General features: G+C 35.4%; 1 protein-coding gene across 17 annotated transcripts in view; it reads left to right on the top strand.

Moving 5' to 3' along the window:
* The window catches only part of WDPCP (WD repeat containing planar cell polarity effector), a 429,099-nt gene that overhangs the window by 80,732 nt on the left and 321,545 nt on the right, over positions 1-26,822 (top strand). For 6 of the 17 annotated variants that reach the window (XM_072768570.1, XM_072768566.1, XM_072768568.1 and 3 more), the window contains one exon: positions 25,157-25,241. In XM_072768570.1, coding sequence (XP_072624671.1) covers positions 25,181-25,241 — 61 coding nt within the window. In that variant the 5' untranslated portion in view covers positions 25,157-25,180. Of the gene's footprint in view, positions 1-4,139; positions 4,302-25,156; positions 25,242-26,822 lie in introns of those variants that run through there. The other 11 variants (XM_072768563.1, XM_072768575.1, XM_072768577.1 and 8 more) reach the window with 7 other exon arrangements.

Raw genomic sequence — 26,822 nt, 5'->3', positions numbered from 1 at the left:
CGGATGCCTCTTAGAGTCAGTTTTTATTTTTACACCTTATTTGGGATTCCATATGTCTAATTTTGTAATTTCACATGTTACTTTAAATAATGTTATTAACAGTTTATAAGTACTTGGTCATATATAATTGACAAATTGATTATATTTTACTTGATTAAAGGCAGGAGTCTGGATTGAGGTTCCTTCTTAGCATTTTGAGTTAAACTTTTGAATGCAGATCATGTTCTTTGAAATTTAAGCCTTACTTGACCTTTGTGAAAATTTTTAAAATTCTTGTTTCTTTGAACATAGCATATAGTGATTGCAGATTTATCATACTCAGATTTTGCCATTGGGGGACATACCTTCTTATTTAGCAGAGATAAAACATTCATTCATTTGACAACAAATATTTATAAAACATCTACCATGTTCTATAAGAGTAATTAAATTACCTATCAGGGCACAAGTCAATTTCAGTCTTGTGGGGGACACAGACAAGTAAATAGGTAAATCTAAGTATGTAAATTGATGAGTACTGTGAGTGAGGAATATACAGGGTACTCTGAAAGTACCTGTAGTGGAATTAGGTTTGGCCATCTAACCAAATCTTAGTGGAGTCTGGTATTGGGGAAAGCTTCCTGGAGAAAGTTTTGGCTAACCTGAGGCATAACATGTATAAGGGTTAGCCTGAGGTGAAGTGTTAAAAGGGAAAAAGATGTGGGGGTAGCTAAGTGTATTTCACATAAAGTATGTACAAAGGAAAGAGGAGCTAGAGAATGTGGCATGTCTCATGGGACTCTAGAACTTCAGTGTTCAGAGATGAAGCCAGAGGTGTGAGCAAGGACTATTTCATGCATGGTCTTAGGTATTATTGGAATTTCATCCTTAGTGCGATGGAAAGTCATTAAGGCTTTTCAGAGAAATGACATGATTCTTGTTGCTGTTTGGAAGGGTTTTGCTGACAGAAGGAAGAGTGGGTTGGGAGAAGTTAGATTAGAGACAAGGATATAAAGTGTAAGGACATTCTGGGTAATTGGTTGAGATGTGTTTGAGCCATAAACTATTTTGGTAGCAGTAGAGATGAAAAGAACTAGATGAATTTATGAAATTTTAACTAGTAACAGCAACAGAGTTGGTAATTGATAAGATGTGGGGTATGTGGAAGAAATAAATAGTAGTAAAGGTAACACTCAAGTTTCTAACTTAAGTAACTAGGTGGATAGTGCTTCCATTTAATGTGATTGGGATCATGGAAGGATTCAGAAAAGGAAGAATATGGATTCAGTTTTATAATGGTGAACCTCAAGTTAATGTGGAAGATGGGTAATAGGAGGTGGATATATAAACAAGCTGCTCAGGAGAGAAATGAGGGCTGGTGACTAAAAGTCATCAGCATGTAGGTAGTATTTGGAATAGATGAGGAGTTTTGCAGGGAGGGTATAAAGAGATCTCGGAGGACTCTTGAGTAGGATCCTGAGGAATCCAATATTTAAGAGATGGACAGAGGAAGAACCAGTGAAAAATACTGAGAAGCAGCAATTGGAGAGAGGTAGGTTGAAAATGGGGAGAGTGCTGGGTCACTGAAACCAATGGATGAAAGTGATTAAAAAGGTTATCAGGCAGTGAGAGTAGAAATATAATGGTAGAAAATGCACCCTATATGGGAAATTCAGATGAAGTGCTGTGTGATTTCAGATGAAGGAAAGACTCTCTGGCTAGGGAACAGGAATGCTTCATGGAAGAGGTTGCACCTGAAAAGCACATTTAAAGAAACTCCTGAATGGCAGGGAATATATTCCAGGTAAAGCGGCAACATAGTAAAAGGTAGGAGAGTATGAGGCTTTAGAAGTAACAAGTCGTATGTTATTTAGCTACAGTTCTAGGGTTGGTGTTAGAGGTAGTACTAGAAAGGTAATGGGGAAATGAATATGAAGGCCATGATTGACATGCTGAAAGCTCTATGCTCTTGGCAATAGGAAGCCATAGGAGGATTTTAATGAAATCAGAATGATTTCATTCCTTTTAAGACTGTAGCATACTTCATTGTATAGATATATCACATTTTGTTTATCCATTCATCAACAGTGTATTCTTTAGGGATACATATATAGGTAGTGATATATTTTGGGTAAAGGAAAGTAACCCAAAATTCAGGGTGCAGGTCACGTCTGGAGGAGAGAATGGGAGGGATGTGACTTGGGGATGGGGTGCGAGTGTTTTACGGTACTGGTAGTGTTCTGTTTCTTTTCTATTCTTTTTTTTTTTTTTTTTCATGAGAGACAGAGAGAGAGAGGCAGAGACACAGGCAGAGGGAGAAGCAGACTCCATGCAGGGATCTCGATGTGGGACTCGATCCCGAGTCTCCAGGATCACGCCCTGGGCTGAAGGCGGCGCTAAACTGCTGAGCCACCTGGGCTGCCCTAGTGTTCTGTTTCTTAAACTGAATGGCGAGTAAAGGATATTCATTTTATTCGTTAAATAGCTTATATGTTTTATACTTTAGTATGTATATTTCACAATTAAAAAAAATTAAAGTGATCATGGCAGTACTGTAATTTTCAGTGTCTTGTAAATAGAATGATATAAGATTCGTTATCTGATAAGATTAATCTATCAGTAGGTTAGGTTGGGGCAAAAAGAGGTTCTTTGGAGAGATTACTGAAATAGTCCAGAAAAGGAGTACAGGGCCAGAACCAAATCAAACTGTAACACTGGAGAAGATTAATATAAATCAGGAAATTAATATAAATCAGGCAAAGAAATCAAGAGTATTTGTGAACTGGTGGGACAGGGTGGAGTGGAGGTTGTTCATTTTCAGTGTGCTTTCTTTCCTTTTTCTCACAGTGACTTTATTATCTAAAGTCACTTGTATTGAGCCTCCCCCTATTCCCTTGGTCTTACTCAACAGAAGACCTCTCTTCATTCTTCATTAGGAAAAAAAATAAGTTATCAAGCTTTACACTATTAAGTAAAAGTGTTTTACTTTTTTGGTCCCTACCTCACATAAAAGAAGCATGAAGAGTCTGAGATTTTACCTTACTTGCAGTCTACTAAGTTAGCCAGTTTCATGGAAGCTGGTAGAAAACATGAAATTCCTGGGTCAGAGTGAAGGTTAGTTTTTATTCATAGCAATAGAGTGAAGTATTAGCATTTTTTTTCTAATCCCCAGTTTCTTTAGTGTGACATAAAGAGTGCCAGATGATACCTGTACGTGCAGTGGGTTGTATTACAGAAGAGCTTAGGGAACCTAAACTTTTTGTAATGGGAAGTAAGCATGCCTGCCCTTTGCTCCATAAGAAACATTACCTCTATTTTCCAGGGCTATTTGTTATCCTTGAAGAGATCGTCTAGAACAAAGGGCCCTCAGTACCTCTTTTGCAGAAACCTGAGAGATTTATGGACAATTGTCTCCCAACACCTCAGAACATCTTAATATTTATCCTTCTTTCATTTCTATCAATCTCAGAAATATATCATTTCTTTTCATAGCTAACACTTCAACTTTGATTTTTATCCTCTTCTCTCTTGACTTCTGAGGTCTTATATCATGGCTATGTCTTCTCAGATCTTTATCAAATATTTATTGAATATTATGATACAGTGTGAGATGTTACAAAGCAGCTTTATGTAGCACTTACGTTAGTTAAGGTACTCAGATAAGTAAAAGAAATATTGAAGATTATCTTAGAATAGGATAAACTCGGTAAAGTTAAAATAAAAAAGAATGACGTGGAAGAAACTGGGATTGGTCCTATTTTACATAGTGATCATTGCAGAGACTTTTAGGAAGAAGTGACCTATGCACAGAGATCTGAATTATGAGAATCAGATTTCCACATAAAAGAAGAGCACAAAAACTCATAGGAATAAGATTGATATTTTTTGAAAAACAAAAAGAAAGCCCATGTTTCTGGATGGTAGTGAGCTAAGGAGGACAGTGGTAAATGATGAACTTAGATAGGTCCAGATTACTAGATTCAGATGACAAGACATTTGAATTTTATTTGGTCTATAACCTTTGTTAGTCCACTATATCTTTCTTTTAAATTATAGATATTTTATGGGCCTTTTCCTGTTCTAAATAACTTTTTGAAGAGATGCCATTACTTCCCATTCTTTTCCAAATTCTATAGAACCAAAGAATTAAAAGATAAATTCTCAACACTGTTGGAAGACGAAATGGTGCCATCAGGAATTGTGAGGAATTGACAGCCTGAAGGCTGGAAAATGACAGCCCAGAATGGCACAGAGAACAACTGTGCATGAAAGGAAAGCCTCAAAACTTTCAAGTTCTTGGTAATGGGGGTAATCATTTCAAGGTATGTGCCTTAAATAGGAAGACAGTATTTCTCCTTGCCCAGTTCTTTCTCCTCAAATCATTCACAACACATGCATTCTCTATTCTTTCCTCTCTCCCTTTCTCTCTCTGACACACGCACACAAACCCCCCCCCACACACACACACATACATACACACACATGCACATACTAAGGATAGCATTTGTCTATTTCTGAAATTCAAAACCATTTGTAAGGTAAACTACCTACCTGAGGAAGGCTTCCACTGTGGCTGTAGGGACATGAGAAAAGAGTAGAACGTGAAGTAACTTGGGAGGACTTATCTATGTTACAGAAGCGTACAGGAGGAAAAATGAAAGACAGTCCTGCCCAGGGGGAAATATGTTAGAGTACTCACAATCAGAGTAAAACTGTTTTCCTCTGTTTTTGTCACTTGGAGCCTTCTCAGCTTACCCACACATCTTAATGTGGCTCTGGCCACTTAATATACCAGCAGTCAGCCTTCCTGTATAGGAAAGAGACTGAATGGGGGAAATATCTGTATGGCTATAGAGAAAACCTGGGCCAGCTGTGTGTATACTCATCAACTTAGATTTTTGTTCATAAATATGAATGGACAGCCAAGGATCATCATCAGACACTTAAGAAAACCAATGCAGGAAAAGAAGAGCGAAGATGAACAAACCACTGATTTGGATGAAACATTTAATTCAAAGAACAGAAGAACATATAAAATATATTCTAACCAATAATTTTTGAGAGATTCCAGAAGATAATGGAACAATTCAAAAGAAGCAATGAGCAAATGATCTTTGAAATTAAACATATGATTTAAGGTTTAAAAAAATACAGGGAAGGCCCCTGGGTGACTCGCTTAATTAAGGGTCTGCTTTCAGCTCAGATCATGGTCCCAGGGTTCTAGGATTGAGCCCTGCATTGGTCTCCCTGCTTATTGAGGAGACTGCTTCTGCTTGTGCTCTCTCTGGCTCATGCTCTGTCTCTCTTAAATAAATAAAATCTTCAAAAAGACGAATAATAAATAAAATAGAGGTATTTGGTTCAGTTAGTAGAGCATGCAACTCTTGATCTCAGGGTTGTGAGTTTAAGCCCTACATTGGGTGTGGAGCCTACTTAAAATTTAAAAAAATCTATTTTAATATTAATATGTTATAATAAAATATAAAATTAAATTAAAAATAATTTAAAAATTATATATCATTGACTTTTGAACAGTGTGAGGACTAGGCATGCCGACCTCCTGCACAGTTGAAAATCTTTTTTTTTAAAAGATTTATTTATTTATTTATTCATGATAGAGAGAGAGAGAGAGAGGCAGAGACACAGGAGGAGGGAGAAGCAGGCTCCATGCTGGGAGCCCGACGTGGGACTCTATCCTGGGACTCCAGGATCGTGCCCTGGGCCAAAGGCAGGCGCTAAACTGCTGAGCCACCCAGGGATCCCACAGTTGAAAATCTGAGTATAACTTTTGACTCTCCTTGAAACTTAATTACTAATAGCCTGTTGTTGACTGGAAACCTTACTGATAACACACACTGTTGATTAACACATATTTTATATGCTATGTATATTACATGTATGTATATGTTCTTACAGTAAAGTAAGCTAGAGAGAAAATATATTAAAATTGTAAGGAAGAGAAAATATATTCACAGTACTGTACTGTGTTTATTGAAAAGTCTGGTATACGTGGACCTGAGTAGTTCAAACCTGTGTTGTTCAAGAGTATGTCTTCTCTATATTAGAAGAGCAAAACAATGTAATAGATCTAACTACAGACTGAAATAGTAATCTGGAAGATAAAATCAAAGAAATATTAGAGTTAAAAGACAAAATGTGGGAGAGAAACTAAGCCATGGAAGGTCAATCCAGACAATGCATTGTAACTAGAAATTGAGAAATAAAGGTTGTCCCCCCCGCCCCCCATATGTAGCCATGTGGCCTTAGGGGACTGTTGGTATTTATGATTGCGATGGGCCTCTGGACCTTGTTTCAACCAGACTCTCTATTTTTACAAGTTTTATATGTTAGAGTTAGTGTAGTATTTTATTGAAGGAAAAAGTGGTCTACCAGGAAAAAATGTCTGAAAATTAGTGACATATGGGATAAAGCTCAGATTTGCTGTGTTTTATTCAAAGGTCTTCACAGTTTTACCACAACTTGTCTTTCTAGGGGGAGTGAAAGAAGATTACATAGAAAGGATAGGGGCCAACTCACATAGGGGTATGTAAGGCAATATAAAGACTTTAAGACCTATGGAATGAGAAGTTTTTGAAGAGATTCAGACAAATAAAATAGTCTAATTTTTGTATATTTAAAAAATTTAAATTAGCTATTATATACTATGCATTATATATTAAAATTCTGAAAGTATTTTATATTTCTATGGGAAATGGATTATGGCTCAAAAGTTGAAATGCAAGATAAACTGGTGTTCTAAACTGAAGAGGTAATAATTGGGATACAAAGAAGATTTATATATTCTAAAATATATTAGGATATGTTTTAGAAGAAGGTGAGCCAAGGGGCAGCCTGGGTGGCACAGTCCATTAAGCCTCTGATTCTTGGTTTTGGCTCAGGTCATGATCTTGAATCATGAGCTTGAGCACCGGGTCAGTCTCTGTGCTCGGCACAGAGTCTGCTTGAGAGTGTCTCTCTCCCTCTTCTCTTACACCTCCTGTTTGTGTTCTCTCTCTCTCTCTCTCAAATAAATAATAAAATAAAAATTAAAAAAAAAAAAAAAAGCTGAGCCAAGAAGGGAAAAGTTAACATGAAGGTGGTGAATGATAGTAAGAGAGATTTGAAAGAGTGGGGTTTTTTTTCCTTTCTCCTCTCTTCCTTTCTCCCTCCTCTGTCACCTTTTCCCCCAGCCTCTCCCTACCTTTTAGTAAAACAGAGAATATTTCTTTTGTAGTCATAATGTACTCCATTTTGTTGGGAAAGGAAAGGAGTTGGTGGTAAGACTGGAAAGGTTGCCCACATTCAAAATGAATTGCTTATATATTTAATAAAAGGATAATCAGAACTTTAAAAAAATAAACATTTGTTATCCTCATAGTTTATCTGTATCAGATATTTAACAATGGCTTAGATAGGCAGTTCTGGCTCAGGATCTCTCAAGAGAGTGCAGTGATCTGATGGCTGGGCTGGAGCTGGTGGATCTAAGTCCCGGGAGGCATATGGTTAGCAAGGGGGTACTGGTTGTTGCCAGGGGGCCAGCTCTCCCTCCCCAAAGTGTTCTTCTTCATGGGCTGTTTGAATATCTTCACGGCATGGTTCTGGCTGTGCCCTCTCCCCCTGGCCTCGGGGTGACAGGCAGCTGCAGAGGAAGGTTCTGAGCCTCATGGGCAGCTGTGGCACCTGGAACATGGGGCAGAGCACTCAGAACTTTTTAAAAAATGATTTTAAATACCCTACAATGAAAGAAGCATGTACTGACAAAAATGATGGACTTGGGGATTAAAGAAATTTGGAAAATAGGAAAATACTACCTCATATGGTTGCTCTTAAGGTCTAACTAAGAAAATGCATATAAAACACCATACAGTAGACACTCTGGCTGAAAAGAAAACTTCTTTCTTCTTGATCAAACATAAGATAAGTTACTTTAAAACCTTAGAGATGTTTCAAACTTGTTGAAGTTTAAAAACAATACAATTTCTAAGGGAAAATTATACATATTTCCTTATTAGCATAATCACTGATTTACATGTAGGAGGTTAACAGTGCAAATTTAGTTTTCAGGAATTGACCATTGCTTTATAAGAGTATTAAACCTTTTATTGGGGCAGCCCTTGGTGGTGCAGCAGTTTAGCGCTGCCTGCAGCCCGGGGTGTGATCCTGGAGGCCCAGGATCAAGTCCCACATCGGGCTCCCTGCATGAAGCCTGCTTCTGTCTCTGCCTCTCTCTCTCTATCTCTCTCTCTTTGTGTCTGTCATGAATAAATAAGTAAAACTCATTTAAAAATTAAAAAAAATAAACCTTTTATTGAATATCTTTAATTTAAAATGTTTTTTGAGTACGCCACATATTGAATAATTTGTAACAAAGTCATGCCATAAAACTGATGTTTGAAATAACTCATATAAGTGTACATTGGAATATTTATGGAAGGGGATGCATAGTTAAACCAGTGTTCATGCCAAATCCACCATGCACTCATATGTATTGAGCTATACTGTTAAAAAATATTTTGTAATTAAAATATGTATACCACCAAATTTTCTTTGTTAGAAAATAACTGACATATAATATTTACTAACTACTGAGAAAATAGCAAACTCTGCTTTGAATACCTAGACACCTTCTCATTGGCTGGCACCATCTGTGACAAATTCTGAACTGTACTGTTTACAGACACACAGCTGCAGTCTGAGTTGGCACCAAAACCAAGTATTGACGCTGTGCTCTTTGCAGCCCTAGCCCTGTCTAATTCCTCTGGAAGGGAGGAGATGGGAGAAGAGGTTGCAAATGCAGGAGTGATGAGAGTAATTGATAGTTTATGTCTCTTCTCTCTTAAGAAATAAACCCTCCCCTTGTCTCGAAACTCCTTTAGCTACCACTCTTTTTCACCATCCACATTTATGGCCTCAACTACATAATTGGCTCCTAATATTTTTATTTTTATTCTAGAACTCATTCCTGAGCTCCATTGCTAGAGTTGGGTGTTTAATGTCTACCTAATGCTTTAAGTTAGCTTAACAGTCTACAGAATATTCATCTTCTAATAATAAATGCTAACTGTGGGCAGCTCGGCAGTTTTGCACCTATTTTTAAATGCCAGATGACATCATGGAATGTTGCAAAGTCAAAGTGGTGAATTATCCCCAAAAATCCTAGTTGTATTTCTAATAGAAAATATTCTTTCATGGAGAGTGCCTGTTGAAGTAGTGTGATTAGCTGCTATTACAGTGGTTAAACAGACCAATTGAATCAGAATAAAGGATGCCTACCAAGACACTAAAGGCAGGAGTGAGTGAAGCACCAGAGATGAAGCATTTATTCAGTGTTCATTGTTTTTTCCATCTGCCTGTGTGTTCTGAATAAACTTAGGAAGAGGTGGGAAACTTTTTAAGTCAAAATGGCACGCATACATAGTATAGAAGGTCAGAGTTCCATAAGGTTCATCACTAACAATGCATTTGCAATGCCATTTGCATTTCTCAGCACTCTCCTTGGCAACTACTTCCAATTTTTTAGGTATTTTTTCCGATGTTACCTGAATGTTTGTAAGCAACATGCATACTTATTCCTTCATTTTGAAAATGTTAGTTTTGAACATACTAACTTCTTACTTTGGGAGAGAACATAACCTCCACCTTAGCACTTATCCCCTCCCATACATACTTCTCCCCATTCTAGCACAGATATAATGTAGTGTTTGGTTAATCCAAATTATGTGTCTACAGTATTCTAAGCATATATAATCAAGATTTAGCAATGTGACATACTAAGTTTATATTTTTCTTGTATAATTTTTTGGATTTTTTCTGCAGTTAATAATTGCCTTACTTTTCAGATTTGCTTGTTTTTTATAGACCTATTATTTCCTCATCCCCAACTTCCCCAGTTAGAAGTGCAAATCTTTTAGTAAATCTGTATGCATCAGGTAATCTCATACTTTTATCTTTTCTTAGCAATATTCTTCTTGGAGTTTGCTATCTTCCTTTGGTCTGCCTGAGATACAGTTATCCTTGTATTTCCCTTTATTGCTATTCTGGAAATCCTTTTTCCTTGTTCTTGTGTTGTATCCTTTATTTCCTGGATCCCATATTGTCCTCTTTCTTGGTTTATTGTATCCTTTCGTGGGACACATCTTCCAGTAATTTCCTGTAAAAAAAAATGCACAATAATTAATTTTTGAGACTTTGCCTCTTTGAACATCTTTATTCTAATCTCATACTGATGCAAGAGTTTGACTATGTATAGAATTATAGGTAGGAAATAATTTTCCTTCAGAAATTGAAAGCAGTAGTACTCCTTTGTCTTCTAGCTTCCAGTGTTGCTATTGAGAAGTCTGATGTTTTGATCCTTTATAAGTGACCTGTTTTTGTCACTGTCTTTTTTCTTCTCTGGAAACCTAAGATTTTAGTTTATTTTCAGTGTTTTGAGATTTCTTAATGATGTGTCTGGGTGGGGGTGTGAGTCTTTTGTAAATCATTGTGTTAAGTACTTGACAATTTCTTTCAACTTAGTAGCTCATGTACTTCAGTTCTGGGAAATTTTCTTATATTATTTCTTTGACAATTTCTTCCCTTCTTTCCATTACCTCTGTTTTCTTCCTTAGCCATATATGTAATTCAGGATTAATCTGACCAATTCTCCAATTTCTTTTTCTCTGTACGTGTGTGTGTGTGTGTGCGCATATGAGCACATGTGTGTAAATATGCATTTCTTTTTTTATTTCTAGGAGATAACCTCAACATTATTTTCTAAGTCTTGTTTTGAATTATTTATTTTGGCTCTCATATTTTTATTTCCAAGAGTTTCTTTCTTCCCTCTTTTCAGAGTAGCTCTCCTACTGTCAGTAATGTTTTATTTCTGAAGTAGTTGCTCTGATGAAACCTTTCAAGAGTCAGTTTACAGTTTTCTTCTATGGTAGGAGGGATTGCCCAGCAGTGCTGGCAGAGGAAGGCACCTAGAAGTCTTAAGTGTCATTTACATAGAATTTCAAACAGATCCCTTGTTTTCAGTCATAAGCACAGGTATTCTTTTAAAAGTACTTGGTGCCTCCAGTTTCTGGAGGCTCAGTGCATGATCTCTTCAGCTATGTGCCATCTACCTTCCATATGTACTTGGCTTTCCACTTTTTTTTAATCTATTGTCAGTTACCTCTTGTCCATCTGGTTTTTTACTCTCCAAAATTTTGTTGCTAACTATTTTGTTGTCTTCTAATTCTCTTTGGCTTGTTTTCTTTTTATTGCTTATTGTCCTTTTAGTGTGGATTTGGAAGGATTTGAGGGTACCTATATGTGCTCAATCCCCTATCTTTATTGGGATGGTCCTCTATATAGAATTTTTGCATGTGTTGCCAACTTGATTGGAGCTGGTTGTGCTACCAAAAGAAATCAATCAAGCATTGACATATACATATACCATGGTATATACATATACCATGTTTGATTCTAATTTACCATTGATTTAATATCAAACTCTGATAAAAAACCAGCACTATATTAAATGTTGTATACATTGATTATAAGATACATGAAGTTTCAGAAACCATCTAATGTGAATCATACAGTAGATGTGACCTAGTCATATGCTGGATATTCATTTTCTCAAAAGAGGTCTCGGGTTCTAAAAATTAATTTTTGTGGCTGGGATCATGTTAGGCTGTTAGAATTAATAATGTCTGTAGTTTCTTCCTTGGATATGGTTCTATTTTATTTTCCATACTCCGATGTAATTGTATTCATTGCTTTTCTCTCTCCATTACCCTACGCCGCACTGTTATGACCTCCTCAAGTGCAAGTTCTTGGGGGGGTTTCTTTTTCTTTTTTTTAATTTGAGAGAGAGAGAGAGCACGCACACGTGCAGGAGAAAGGAGGGAAAAGAAGTAGACTCCCCACTGAGCAGAGAGCCCAACATCGGGCTTCATCCCAGGACCCTAAGACCATGACTCCAGCTGAAGGTAGATACTCCGCCGACTGAGCCACCCAGGCACCCCTCTTGGGCATTTCACAATGCCTGGCCCAATTTGGCACTTGGTAGATGCTTTGTAAATATAGGTTGAACGAAACTAAAATAATTAGAAGATGAAATGATATCCAGTGAAATGCTAAAATAATGAGTATATTTTTCTTTTCTAATATTTGAAATCAGGCTATATTTTATGGATATTGAATATTCAGGAAAAGAAAGCTGACATTTATTGAACACTTATCATTTGCCACGTATTTTCAAATACATTATTCTGTTTACTTCTCGGTAAGATAGGATCCAGTCTGAAAAACGTGGTAACATTTTTATGAATTCATGATTTGTTTGGGCTTTAGGGTAAAATATGATCACAATTTAGAATATTCCTTGTTTTATTGCACTGATTTTTAAATATCAGTAATTTTCTACTCATTAGGAATTATTAACATTTTAAGCCATGATGATGTATGCCTGTGTTAAATATATTAAGGTGAAATTGATCCCTCCTCAGGGGAAGTTAGTGGGTTATTCACAGCCTTCATTTCACTAAGAGAAGGCTGTTGTTTTCCTAAGTTACCTTGGTTTTCCATTCAACCACTGAAACAAAATACTAAAAGTATTATATAAGTGATAACGCTGTGACAAACCATTAATAAAGGTGAAAATAAGCAATCAGAGAAGAAAAGAGTGCGAAGGAAGATCCAATCACAACATAAAAGGATTCACTGAAGAATTTTTATAAACTGGGAGCTTTTAGGACTTGTTTACATTTCAGTAAGAACTTACAGAAATTGAGCAGCTGAGAACTTAATGAGAGCCCCTATCAAATAAAGGTAGTAAAGATAGAAATAAACCTCTGATACAATGCAGTAACTTAAAAAGAAGACCTTAATGTATTTAACTTTCAGCTGTAAAACACTAATAATTTATTTTGGATCTTATTTTTGGATTTGTGAAGTTTGTTAAGTAAATACTGTAAAGATTCTTTAGTGCTTAAGAAATACCAGTTTTAATCAGATGTTTTAGATGTATCAGTTTACTTACAAACCATTGATATACTAATTAAAAATAATCCTTAAATAGTCATTCAAGTAACTTCCTCCAAGGGCTTTCTAAGCAAAATAAATTAAATTTGGCCAGAAAATAGGCTTCATCTGTATCTTTCGCCATGGATTAATTATACAAGTCTAAATTGACACCTGTCTCAGGTGCTTAAGCAGAAGCTTTACTAAAAGGCTCTATTTAGCATAGTATTTAGGCAAAGGGAGGTAAGTAGAAAGAGCACCACACGGATAATCTGTGGACAGGAATTCTAGCCCTTAATTGTTCCTGTAACAAGCTAACTGAACTTGTACAAATTACTTTACCTCGCTAGACCTCAGTTTTCATATCTGTAAATTAAGAGATTTAGAGTCTATCAGGGTTGATTTGGGTTGGGGGAGGGGAGGCAAATGGACTCCTTGAAGAAACAAACTGCTGTTCCCTGCCCAGAAAAATTCTTTTATGCACACCATACACATGCAGGTAAATACATGCACAATTTTTAGTACATTAATTTCAGAGGGCTCCTGTGAGGATTACATAATAATGAATATAAAATGCATCGAGTAGATATTTAAAAATATTATACTCTTTTTATGTCCCTACATTGGGAGGGTTTTTTAGCTTAAAGCCACAGAAGAAGGTTTTTCAGGTCTCTTTTAGGGGACAAAAAAGATTTTAAAGTATACAACTATCAAATTGCATGAAATATTCCACTTTTTATAAGAGGCCATTTCTTTCAACAGTTACTAGGGTTTGTTTTTTAGAGGAGGGGGTGGCAATCTGTCATCAAAGTGTTGACAAGTGAAATCTGACAAGGTTGAGGTGGTATAGCTGGAGGCCACTTCAAAATTTTTCACTGTCTTTTCTATTTGAAGAGAAAGGATCTCTATCTTTTTTCATTCTTGCTCACTTTGCACAGTCTTTGATTTATATGCTTTTTAAAACAGTAAATCTAAATTGACAAATTATTTCGGCAGTTACCATTGGTTTAGATAAGAGCATTTCAGTGTTCTCTTGTTTTTAACTCAGCTCTTTAGGAATTATTCCTGAAATTCAGTTTATTCTCTCCTCAGAGTCCCATTTCTTTCTATCCAAGTATAGCAATAGGCTATATTTATGGAATTATAATCTAGATTAATTATCATGATTACATTGCCAAAATTTCTGTTTTCCTTGTCTTTTTATTGTTGTGATTGGAATACATCCTAAAGAGAAGTATTAAGTCCATATTTCTGTAGATAAGAAAGGTGAATACATATGGTAAAGGTGGTGGTAGGCAAAGATTATTTTATTGTTATTATTTGCATACGTAAGCATACCTTTTTCTCTCCCCCCCCCCCCCCCGCCCTAAAATGCCTTGTATAAGCCATTGCAGTTATTTTGCAAGGTCATGGAGAAAATGTACTTCAACTAGATAAAAATCTCTTTGGAATAATGGAAATGGTATGCAGCAAAATATTCAAAATGAGCATCAGCAAACAAGATGTTTGTATTAACAGGAACCTAGAAAATGGCTATGCAAAGGTCAACACTGATCTTTAAATATTAGTGAAATTTAATTTGTTTCATGTAATGAGTAGAAAGAAAAGGAAACAGGCCACAATAAAGAAGCCATTGATAAATTGTCTAAATGTCAAAACTGCTTGCAGTATGGAAAATGTTAAATGGACAAAATCTTTTTAACTGAATGAATTAAATAATTTAAACAACACCCTAAAGAAATATTTTCCAAAGTTAAGTATAACAGGAGATTTTTTTTTAATAACAGGAGATTTATAAAGATTTTTGCCACAATATATTTTTTTAATTTATTTTATTTTTTAAAAGATTTTGTTTGTTTATTCATGAGAGACACAGAAAGAGAGAGAGGCAGAGACAGAGGCAGAGGGAGAAGCAGGCTCCATGCAGGGAGCCCGATGTGGGACTCAGTCCTGGGTCTCCATGATTACAACCTGAGCCAAAGGCAGATGCTTTAACCACTGAGCCACCCAGTCATCCCTGCCACAATATATTTTGACAAAGTGAAGGGTCTCCTACTTTTCTTTCTAGGCATAGAATTTCCTCTAAATTCTTATAGGAAGAATGATGCATAGTTTTTCCTGGAACATAAGCATCTGTTGCCTTTTGCTTCATCTAGAAATAGCATCATCTGACCAATTTTGAGCAGCTGTGAAGAACCACCTCTGCCCAGGGCATTTGTGCAAAGCATTAGTTGAGTGGAGTTCAAAAAGCTTTCTGTTAGCTTACACTCAATTTTGAAAACAACATGAATTCTATATTCTTTTATTTTTTCATCTATAAAGTAGATGAAAACTTTTTTAAAAGGGCTAAATATGTCCAATTTCCATAACAAAGGATTAATATTATTAATACTCAAGGAAAGGTATAAAGAACTCAATAGAAAGATGGACAAAGATAGGAACAAGTAATTTATAGAAGAAACAAAATTGTTTAAAAGTACATGAAAAGGTGTTTGAGATCTGTAATAAATGGAAAAATGAAACCAAAAACTAGGAATCCAATTTTCACCTACCAGATTGGCAAAAGTGTAAAACTTTGATAATTCTCCATGTTATTGAGAATATAGGGGAAAAGATAATCATGTTATTGGTAGAAATGCAAGTTGGCACAGTCATCTTGGAGGCCAGTTTGACATTACCTATCAAAATGTAAGATGTTTTCATGGTATTATTCATAAGGCAAAAAGTAGAAACAGAATGTACATTAAGGAAATGGTTAAGTAAATTATCACTATCCAGTGGAACATCTTGCGGTTATTAAAAACAATGAAGTAAATCAGTGTATGCTGACAGAGAATATCCATGCTGTCGTGTTCAGTGAAAAAAGCAAATGGAATGTATAGTAAAATCTTGTCTTTACAAAAACACAAAGCAAGGGGATCCTTGGTGGCTCAGCAGTTTGGCGCCTGCCTGTGGCCCAGGGCGCGATCCTGGAGTCCCGGAATCGGGTCCCGCGTCGGGCTCCCGGCATGGAGCCTGCTTCTCCCTCCTCCTGTGTCTCTGCCTCTCTCTCTCTCTCTATGTCTATTATAAATAAATAAATAAATCTTAAAAAAAAACCACAAAGCAAGTAAGTATGGATGTGGACATACTGAAGTACATCAAGAAAATCTAGAAGGCCACATGCCATGCTGTGCAATTGCTCTGTTCAGAGTGGAGAGGGTAGCTGGGAAGGGGAACATAGTCATTTCAAAATCAAATATTTCTATATTTGCATTTTTTTAAACCAGTAAGTATGCATTACTATTATAATTTAAAAATCCAAAAGGAAACAAAAGACCAGACAGTGTCTAATGGATTTAAAAGTTTCTCTCTTCATTTTCTTGTACACTTTTAGGTGGTATAGGTTGTTTTAGAAATAAGGACATTATAGACAGTGTTTTTATTTTTACTTATTTTTTTTGTTAAAAGACAGTGTTTTTAATATTGCTTTGTGCTTTTGTATTTTGCCTTTACCATATAATTGGTTAGTGTTGTTAAATCTAAAATTTTCTAAGTTAAAATACTATCTTTTTGCATTTATTAAATACTTGCAGTGGGTGCTTATTAGCAAATAAATATGTCCTGAATATTAGCACTTAATGTTTAGGTTGAAAAGGTGTTCTAGACTTCTGAACTGATCAAATCTTGATATACTGTGAAATAACATGTATGATATAATCTAGAAAAGGTCTAGATACATTAAAATAATAATTTAATAATAATATTTGAAGATAAATGTCACTAAGGGAGCTAGGACATTTATGTGATAACTGCTGTTTGAATAAAATTAAAGGATAAAAATTTCAGTATTATAGGCAATTACTTATGCAATACCAACTAATAATGCTCAGTGCTTTTCATCTTCAAAGCATTATACAGCATTAATTAATCCTTACAACATTGTTACAAATGTAGGTCAATATCATTATCCCTATTTTTGTAAGTGGGGAAATTGAGGCAGAGAGATTAAATGGTTTGGGGAAAGTTTGTCATAGCCAGATTAAAATTGAGGCAGTTTTGGCTTACAGCCCAGCGTTCAGAGCAGTAGAACCACACCTTCTTTAGAAGACTTAATCGGTGTGTCCTTGATAAAACTTTACTTCTCATTAAACTGTATTGAGGTCATCTCTACATTGAAATTCAGAAACAAGTTTGATCATCACTATATAACCATTTAAAAAACCACATATGCTGTTTTCTCTTCCCTGTTTTTCCTGACACTGTTGTCCTTTTTTTTTTTTTTTTTTTTTTTTTGACATTATATTGTCTTAATCTCTTTTTCATTGTTTTTCTTTTGGAGAATTACCAAAATATCTATTTTTGACTTTATTTTTCTTTTGGGATCTTATTCAGTGGTTTTTAACTTTCTATTCAGAAAATCCCAAAATAGTTTTTGGTGCAGTCTAGGTCCCTTTTCTGTGTTTCTAACTACCAGCTAGACATTTCTACCCATATCTACTTTTATACCTTAAATTTCCACTGTGTCAAAAACTCAGCTAACCTGCATTGGCAAAACTTGCTCCTTTTCTAGCTTAACCTGTTTCTATGTATATTTTAAGCCAACTCCTCTTCCTGAAACTAAAATAAACCAGGTGGGAACAGGTCTGTGTAAGGGGTTCTTGTGAAGTGAGTGTGGCTAAGAAAAATGATATTTGTGAGTCCTTCACCAGAGTAAAGAAGCTAAATCACAGTCTAAGGAAGAGGAAGTGCCAGAGTTACAAAAACTGAGGGGCAAAGGAAAAGTAATATAGGAGACCGAGGAACCAGGCCAGTGGCTGAGAGGATTGAGGTGTGTGGATTGAGTAGTTGAGGCAGTCGTGAGCAGAATGTACTGGTACCATTTTACCTGGCACAGGATGAGAGAGACAGGCCTGCTCTGCGGAGCCATGTTCAAGGCAAGGGTCACTGAGCAGTAGCCAGATCCCCATTCCTTGGTGGTTACTCCAGATTCTTCCGTCTTTCTCACTTCCTTCTTTCTCACATATGCTGTTGATTCTTTCTTCAAAGGGTGACTTTAATTCTTTTTATTTATATTCCAATTGCTACCATCCCAATTCAAGTTCTTGTTACTGAATATTAATGTTACCTGCTACTGTATTTCTTTTCAAACAGGTCACTTGTATCATTCCTTCATTCCCACCTGAACAGTGAATCTTCCAACAACAATTCTGATCTGTTACTTTTTCTGAAATCCCTTACCAGATCAGAAACTTGTCACTATTCCTCATAAGCTACCAAGCACATAAGATGTGAAGTCCTGGTGGCTAAGTATGGCATTCAGACTTTCTTAGTGTGGCCCTGATTTCTCTCTTGTATTTGTGTACCAAACCAATTGCTTATTATTTCTCAAATAAGGCTTGCAAACTTGTGCTTTTGTATATTATTCCCTCATTCTTAATCTCTCATCCTCTCTCAAAATTGAACAATCCTCAAACACCCTTCTACTTTATAAGAACATTTCTTTATTATCAAACTAGAGCATCTACTGAGCACCCCTGGCCCTTTGTTGCTAAATTAGCACTTACCAGAAACTTTGTATTCTTTTTTTCTGGATATTTTATCTGCTGCACTGGATTATAACTGTTTGATAGTAGAGACTATCTACTTTGTAGATAGATTTACTTTGTAGTAGATTTACTTTGTAAATCTTTGTATCTAGGATTCATGGTAAAATGTCATATACCTAAAGTGCTCAAAATATTGATGATATTTAATTTAATGTAGTTTAATTGATAATTTATATAATTAATATCATGGGACTCTGAGGTACAAATGACTCACTGTTTCTAACACTCTAGTCTTCTGTTGTGGGTTCAGTCAAAACTTGAGGTCTTTTTTTTTTTTTTTGAGACTCCTGTGTCCTTTTACACAAATTTTTATCATTGCTTAATCATTTGATTTGGTGTTGAATACCTCAAAATGTTTTTTAAGATCTTAATTTCCAATAATGTGACATTGCTTAAGTATGTTCATGCATATGCTTAGCAAGTATTAATATAATTCTGGTTGATGGCATTGACAAGAGATTATAGGGGAATACGTTGTATTTTTTTTAAAGATTGTATTTATTTATTGATGAGAGAGACAGAGAGAGAGAGAGGCAGAGACATAGGCAGAGGGAGAAGCAGGCTCCCTAGTGGAGCTGATGCAGGACTTGATGATCCCCAGACTCCAGGATCACGACCTGAGCCAAAGGCAGATGCTTGACTGCTGAGCCATCCAGGCATCTCAAATACATTGTATTTTATGTAATTTGAAAATTACCTATTGAGGATTAAAACACCAAATACAAGTAAACTAATGGTTATCTTAAATTTATGCTAATATTTAGTTGTCCTTATTTTTGTATGTTTTGAATTGGTGACTAGATATTACTCAGAAAGTCTATTGGTAATAAATAGCAAGTATCCACTCTAAGTTTGTGCTCAACAAAGACTCCCTTCGGCTCTGATACACATTTATTTTAAGTATCTTCTTGGCACCAGGTATCATTTATCTTTGTTAAACCACAGCAGTGTCTTCTCTTTGTTAATTCTTTCCTTTCCCATCATATTTTACATTAGGGTTTTTATTTGCCCACAGGCTTCCTTCCCAAAGCAGCCAAAATAGCTGACTTCAGAAACCAGGGAAGACAAGTATACTTTTTTGCAGATGTACTTAGTGGCAAGAAATCTGTACCTCTAAAACATAGTTTTTATTTTTCAAAAGAAAATTATCAAAAACAAAACAGGTTACAACATCTTAGCACAGCTTTTTATTTTGCATGTTACTTTCTTAAAATTTAGTCTATATGATAACAATTATTCTTAAGGCAAATATATATTAATTGTTTACAATATAACCTGTTTTGGGGGGAAGGCTTTAAACTTTTTAAAAATGTAAGTAAAAAGAAGGCTCTTTAGTATACTCTCATCTTTGTCCTCAAAATTTGGGTTATCACTGGTTCTGCTCCCTGTAGAACAATCATCCAGATTTAGGTCAAGATTGATTTAAATCATGCTTCTTACTCTCTTATGGAGACTGGAAGTTTAGATTCAGTATGGCCTTCTGAGATATCTGGGATTGTCACCAGCTGCTGTACAAAATTAAACAGAAAATTGTAAAAATGTAAGAGTTATTTTAAGATTAAAAAGTAGGGGCATTTTGTTGTTGTTTAGGTTTTTCCTTCTGTTCTTTTCATTTGGATAATTCTTTGCTATATTTTCTATTCATTCATTCATTCTTTAATATTTCCCTTAAACGGCTACTTTTGTTCTAGTTCTAAGTCATGCATTGGATTTTATTCCCAGAAATTCACAAGGGCATTGAGCAGGGGCAGCGTTTCTCAGCCAACTTTTTTAGGCACTCCCTATTTCTCTACCTTTTTAATCCCTGCTCACACCCCAATCCCACAATGCAGAATCCAGCATTCTTCTGAAATTCTTTTCTTCCCTCCTTCAAAACAACTATTTATGCGCTAATACAATATTTAAATAATACAAGCTCAGTCTTGACTACTTCCTCCAGGCAGATTTTTCAAACAAGGAAATTACCAGCATTCTTTTTAACTGGTGGCATTCTTGAGTAGGATGCAAGATTTAAAGATCTGCGTTTTTTTTTTTAAAAAAAAAAACCTACACAGTGTAAAGATAGCAGGATATCTTGAGGACTAAAAAGTATATTGACTTGTGGTCCCCTCTCATCATGCACATGTAGTTATTATCATAGATTTTTTTTATAAGGTTGTTTTATTTACTCCACTAATTCTCTTTAGTTTTATATGGTCTTACTAGCAAATATTTAAAGTTCAAGGGAAAAGAAGGAGGAATAACTCACATTTGACTGTCTTTGGCCTGCCTGTTATAGCATGACTCCTGCAAAACTCCTCCTTAATTATAATATATTTGGGGGAGTCTACAGCCATTGTCACATGTGCTCATAAACAAGTACAGTCATTTACTAGTGGACATTTGGTATTTTCTTCTCCCTTTCCTCACCTATTATTTGCTAGCCTTGTTCCATCAACTGATTATTGCTGATATTTCTCCAGGTTTTATGGCTTACTCCTTGGCTACCATGTCTACTTTTGCTGAGTGTGATTCCATTTTATCTGGATTCCATCACTCTTGCTGAGTATGTTAATCCAAAGGGCTGCCAGTCCTGCTTTCTTTCTGCTGGGTATTATCTCCTGTAGCCACTGCATTACCCTTTTGCCAAATGTTCCCTCTGGGGGCCATAAAGAAGTCCTTTATAAAGCAAAACGTCTTTCTCCCCCTTTCTCCTGTATTTTTTAGTAGGAAACTGGAGCAATGTTGTTTATCTATCAGAGCATTTTGAGGAATAGGGCAGTTTTCTCAGCCTTCACACCCCATTGAGACTAGACATGAATCCTTGATACTAAGCTGGAAGACAAGCCAGATCATAGACTCAAACCTGCAATATTCTCAGGATTTCTCTTTACGCCCAAATACCAAGGGTCCTGGCCTTTGCATTTGACATTTGAAACTCTCCATGGACCTCAGTTTGCTTGTTCTCCCCCAAATGCTGTAATTTCTGAGTACTTTAGGACTTTCAGATTTAGTACAAATATGGGCAGTGGATCTGTTTAGTTGTTTTGTTTTAGATTTTATTTATTTGACACAGAGCATGAGCGTGTGCACATAAGCAGGGGGGTGGCAGGCAGAGGGAGGGGGTAAGGGAAAGAGAGAAGCAGACTTCCCGCTGAGCAGGGAGCCCATGTGGGACTCGATCCCAGGACCCTGAGATCATGACCTGAGCTAAAGGCAGATGCTTAACTGACTGAGCTACCCAGGTACCCTGAATCTATTGGTTTTCAAGTTAAAAGCACTCCTGCCTTTTAGAAATAGTATGGATTACAAAGACAGTTATTCCTTACTCTCCATTTCTGTTATCAGGGGAAAGTTGACAAATTATTATTGAATTGATTTAAATTGAAAAACAGTTTCAAATGCAGTCTGCTTTTGATATATAAGTAAAGGTATGGCCATTTTGGCTTTAGCTATAAATTTTTTTCATATTGAATTTGCATAATAAAACTTCTTTATTTAGCTACTCTAAGCTAAATTTCAGCCTTGTCTTTGCCCACATTGTGATAAATTCTAATTATTGGTGTCTGAGTAAACACTAAACTGAAGGATGTGAATTTTTATTTTGTAGTGTAGTCTGAATTTGTGACTTGTGTTCCTCAATATCAGAGGAAATATGCTCCTGTTCATCACATTCTCTCTCTGTTGTTAGTGAAATATTAATCCATTTGCATGTCCTAATTCAGGTACATCCTCTTGTACCTGAATTAGGTACACAAGGAGATGTTTTCCTCCTCCACAAGGAGATGTTTTCCCTTCATAAAACCCCTAATGTACTTTGTACTTATTCTTTTATCCCTTTCACCTTGTGAAATTACTATCTGAGGTGAGAGATTGTATGAAATACACTTCTTGTGTTTTTTTTCTATATAAATTTGTATAAAGCTAGACCTATTGAGCAGTAGCAACGACAATGGTAACAATAAATTAATTGAATAAAAGTACCCTTTAAATAGTTCTGAGGTAGATACTTCATTATACCCATTTTATATCTGGGAGAACTTAAATTATGTCAGTTGTCCCAGTTAGCTAGTAAACTGAGAAGTTAGAATAAGAAACCAGGCATTTTGAATCTAGAATCTATACATTAAGCTTACTAAATGCAAATAAATATTTATTTAGTTTATTAAATGTTTCTTTAAACAAACATTCCAGGCTTCATCCATCAAAATGAGAAAGGGTACAGTTTACATATTCTAATACAGTAAGTATTTTGGTTTTAAAAAAAGTATAACCGTAAAGTAAGAATCCTGAAATAAGCCTCATAAAACTAACTGAAAACAATTCCAAAGAATATGGCTTTGGAAATATTTTGAGTAATTGTAGCATCACTAGAGTCACTCCCGAGGAGACAATTCTGAGACAATGCTCAATTGAATTGAAAAACTTATAATTGGCTTAATATCACTTGTTCTTTAATGCCTGCTGGTAAGGAACTTCATCCTCTTTCATAATAATGAGGTCCAGTAGCTCTTCTGTCTCATATCTGTATACAGTGGCAGTCAGCTTCTGGTTACAGCAGGTTTGATCTGGGGATTGAAGGGTCCTTTGTTTTATCGCTAACCTTTCAAGGCACTTAAGTTCAAGGAGGAGAGTGAACTCAGATCAATCCAAAAATCTCTATTATCTTTATAGCCTGTTTCCTTGTTATCTTTTTCAGCTTCATTTTTCTATCACTTTCTACATGCATTTTAATTTACTGTGATTCCTGGGATATGCCATCCTTTTACTCACATTACTAACTGTTCTCCCTCCCACACCTCTTAGCCCAATACTGTAGAGTGCTCTGGTTTCAAGTGCAGATTCTGGAGCCGTCTTCTTATATTCAAAGCCTGCCTTAACTACCTGCTGTCTGTGTGGCTTCTCAGTGCCTCATTTTCCTCATTCTAGGAGTAATGGTGGTACTACTTCAAAGGATAGCTATGAGGATTAAATGAGTTAATACATATAAAATGTTAAGAACAATGCTTGTAATGAGGTCAATTCTTAGCAAGTATTGCCTGTTGCCTGTTATCATCATCATCCTTTTCTATATCATCATTTAACTGGTAAAATCCTATGCTTCTTTGAGGTCCTGCTAACATTTCACAACTTTTCTGTGGCTTTCTCAGAGCCTCACTGTTCCAGGTAGGTTTGGCCTTTATGCTCTCCCATTGTTCACGCTGCCATTTCAGTATTGGCACACTGCATCTTGTTATTTGAACATGAATCTGTTTCTTGATTATTGTAAATACCCTGACATCAAATGTAAAAGTGAAGGTAAGGATGAAAGAAGTTTGTAGTATGTCTAAAATAATTTTGGGTTATCACCATATCAATAGTATGGGAAATATTTTTAGTCACTCCTAATGTTAAAGAAGCTGGGGACTATTTCCTCTGTTTAAAAGATGTCATAAAATATTTTTCGAGCTTTCTTCGTTATTCAGAAATTTGTTGGAAAGAGTAATTCCTTTAGGATCTCTATGAAGAAGATATCAATAGTTTACATATTTCTAATATATATAGCAAACTATTCATACAGTATAGTACTATATGTATTTCTAAGCAAACATTTGGAAGTTACATAAATTTCTTTCAAATATAAAACGTTGACTTTTTTTTTCTGATTCATATTGACCTTTCTCCAATTAGTCCAAATTAATGAGGTACTACCTCATGAAAAAGTATCAGTAATATCTAATAATATCTTGATATTAAAACTTGAAGAAGGGCAGCCCCGGTGGCTCAGCGATTTAGCGCCGCGGTCAGCTCAGGGCATGATCCTGGAGACCTGGGATCAAGTCCCACGTCAGGCTCCCCGCACCGAGCCTGCTTCTACCTCTTCCTGTGTCTCTGCCTCTCTCTCTCTTTCTCTCTCTCTCTCTCTCTCTCTCACTCTCTCTGTCTCTAATAAGTAAATAAAATCTTAAAAAAAAATAAAACTAGAAGGAAATATTTGATGTACTGTTTTGTTATCTTTTTCTTTCTTCTTTTTTTCTTTTTTAATGTAATTTGAGTAGAATATCTGGATCTATCATGACATGCAGATTAACAAACTAATTTGAATGCTAATGTGGTTTTACATAGTTTACGTTTAAGTAAATGTTTCTTATAATAGTAACTGTGTATATTTTCCTTGCCAATTCCATTTTAATTAGCTTGTTTATATGTGGAAGATCATAAATATTTGCTTTGTATATTAAAAATACACCACAAAATGTGTTTGTATTTAATAATTACCTAACAGATGTTCCTTTCCTTTTTTTAAAGATGTTTTTAAAAATGCTTATCTACTAAATAATTCTAAATATACTCATAGCCTTAAAAATCCAACAAGTTATTGAAAATTCAAATACATAGATTCTTATTACCACATTTTTCAGTGAGATGGCATACTACATTTAGGAAGAGTGTATTTTTCTTCTTTCTAGAGTTTATTTCTGGATTGTTAACCAAGGATATGTTAAGATATGTTTATTCTAATGGACCTCATGTCTCAAATATGAGTAGTGTCAAATGATTCTGTTGTTTTCCTAAGGGGTCTTGGTTTTATTGACAATAGAGGATAATTAATTGGCATCTCTTTTTAACTATTTTTTAAACAGAACAGAGATTTCTTCTGCCATCAGATGTCTTTCTGCTTGACTGAACTGCACCTGTGGTCTTTGAAGAATACCTTACACATTGGGGGTAAATGAGCTCTGGTTAATTTAAATATTTTTCAAATATAAGTTAAAACGTTGTAAGTATTAGTAAAGGTTAGAGCCTGGATTGTGTAGCTAGTGTTGCATTATTTTTTTACACTTAATGAAAAATAATTCTTTTTAGTTACTCTGAGTGTTATTTTTTCAGCTTGAGTTAGATTTTCAGTTGTGAAAATTGATTTTATAGGCCTAATATTTGTTTCCCCTTAAGATACATACATGTTCAATTTTTCCTGAGATTGTTTGTAATGACTGATTTATATTCATAAATATTTGCAGGCTAGCTAGTGATAAAGGTTTTTCTATTCTGTATTAAGGTAATATTTCAAACATACAGCTAAGATGTACAATTAATTATATTTATGTTCTTTGCATTTAATATTTTTGGGGACAGGAGTAATGTAAGTATGTTTTAATGATGCCTATTAGTATAATAGCATAAAGTATGTATTGTTAGGAAACATCTTTTAAAAAATCCTCTCCTTTTTGGTTAACTGAAACAACTCTAGGAGGAATGTTTTATTTATATGCCTTTAGCATCATTACTAAGAAGATGGTTTGCCTTGCAAATGTAATTATAGTTTCACTAAGTTTACTTTGCTTAAAATGCTAAGAATAGAATTTCCAGTTCAACAAGGTAGATTTAACACACATTTGCTTCCTCCCCAAATTCTTCTAAAATGAGAATAAATGAATTAAAATGAAGAAGGCATAAACCCATAAGGACGAAGAGAATGCAAGAGGAGACAATTGCAATTGGGCAATTTTTGGAAGATAGGAGGGCTGGAGAAATTAGCAAAGCTTAAAAATCAGAATATCAAATGTCTACAGAAGAGAATTCCAAAGACAGCCAATTTATCTCAAAATTCTAGAAAGATACAAAAATTTGAGATGCCAGATTCTGCAAAAGGATGAGGATGCAGCAGGAGGGTGACAACAAAGGGACTTGAAAATTTGCTTGAGAAGTATGAGACACCTCTCATACATGTGGAAATGTTTAATTAGAGAGGCTCTAAACTTGGAGACATTAGCTCCAGGAGAAGAAGACAGGGGATAGGTGCTCAAGTGAAAATGGGGATGAATTGGAAACCTACATACTGATGGGTGAAGTCCTCTTAATCTCATTTGATTCTGAAATATGTCGCAGCCAGTTGTACACTTTCCAAGAAAGGAGTTTGAGGGCCTAGAGCAACTGTATGACCCCAGAGAGAAGACCTATTGACTTTGACATTTGAGGGGGAAACACCCTGGTCCTTGGCTGATCAGTAAAGCCCACCAGTCAGCAACCCCTATTCATGTACACAGAACTTCTAATCAGTTTTCTAGTGCCTCATTTTTAAATATGAAGAGCAAGAAACAAAATCCAGAAGTTTCAGAAAACACTGGAAAGTTATTCTGAACTCTTGGAAATTAAAAATAGCAGAAAAAAAATTTTTAACTCAAAAGAAAAAAAATTTCTCTCCTAAAATAGAAAAAATAAACCCCCAAAACAACACAAGAAAAAGTTGAGCTTATTTTACTGCTATTGAAAATATAAACTGGTTCAACCACCTCAGGAAACAATTTG

The sequence above is a fragment of the Canis lupus genome, chromosome 11, assembly GCF_048164855.1.
Source record: "Canis lupus baileyi chromosome 11, mCanLup2.hap1, whole genome shotgun sequence".
Lineage (NCBI taxonomy): Eukaryota > Metazoa > Chordata > Mammalia > Carnivora > Canidae > Canis > Canis lupus.
The sequence above is the reverse complement of the archived record's forward strand: the minus strand, read 5'-3'. Positions and strand labels throughout refer to the sequence as shown.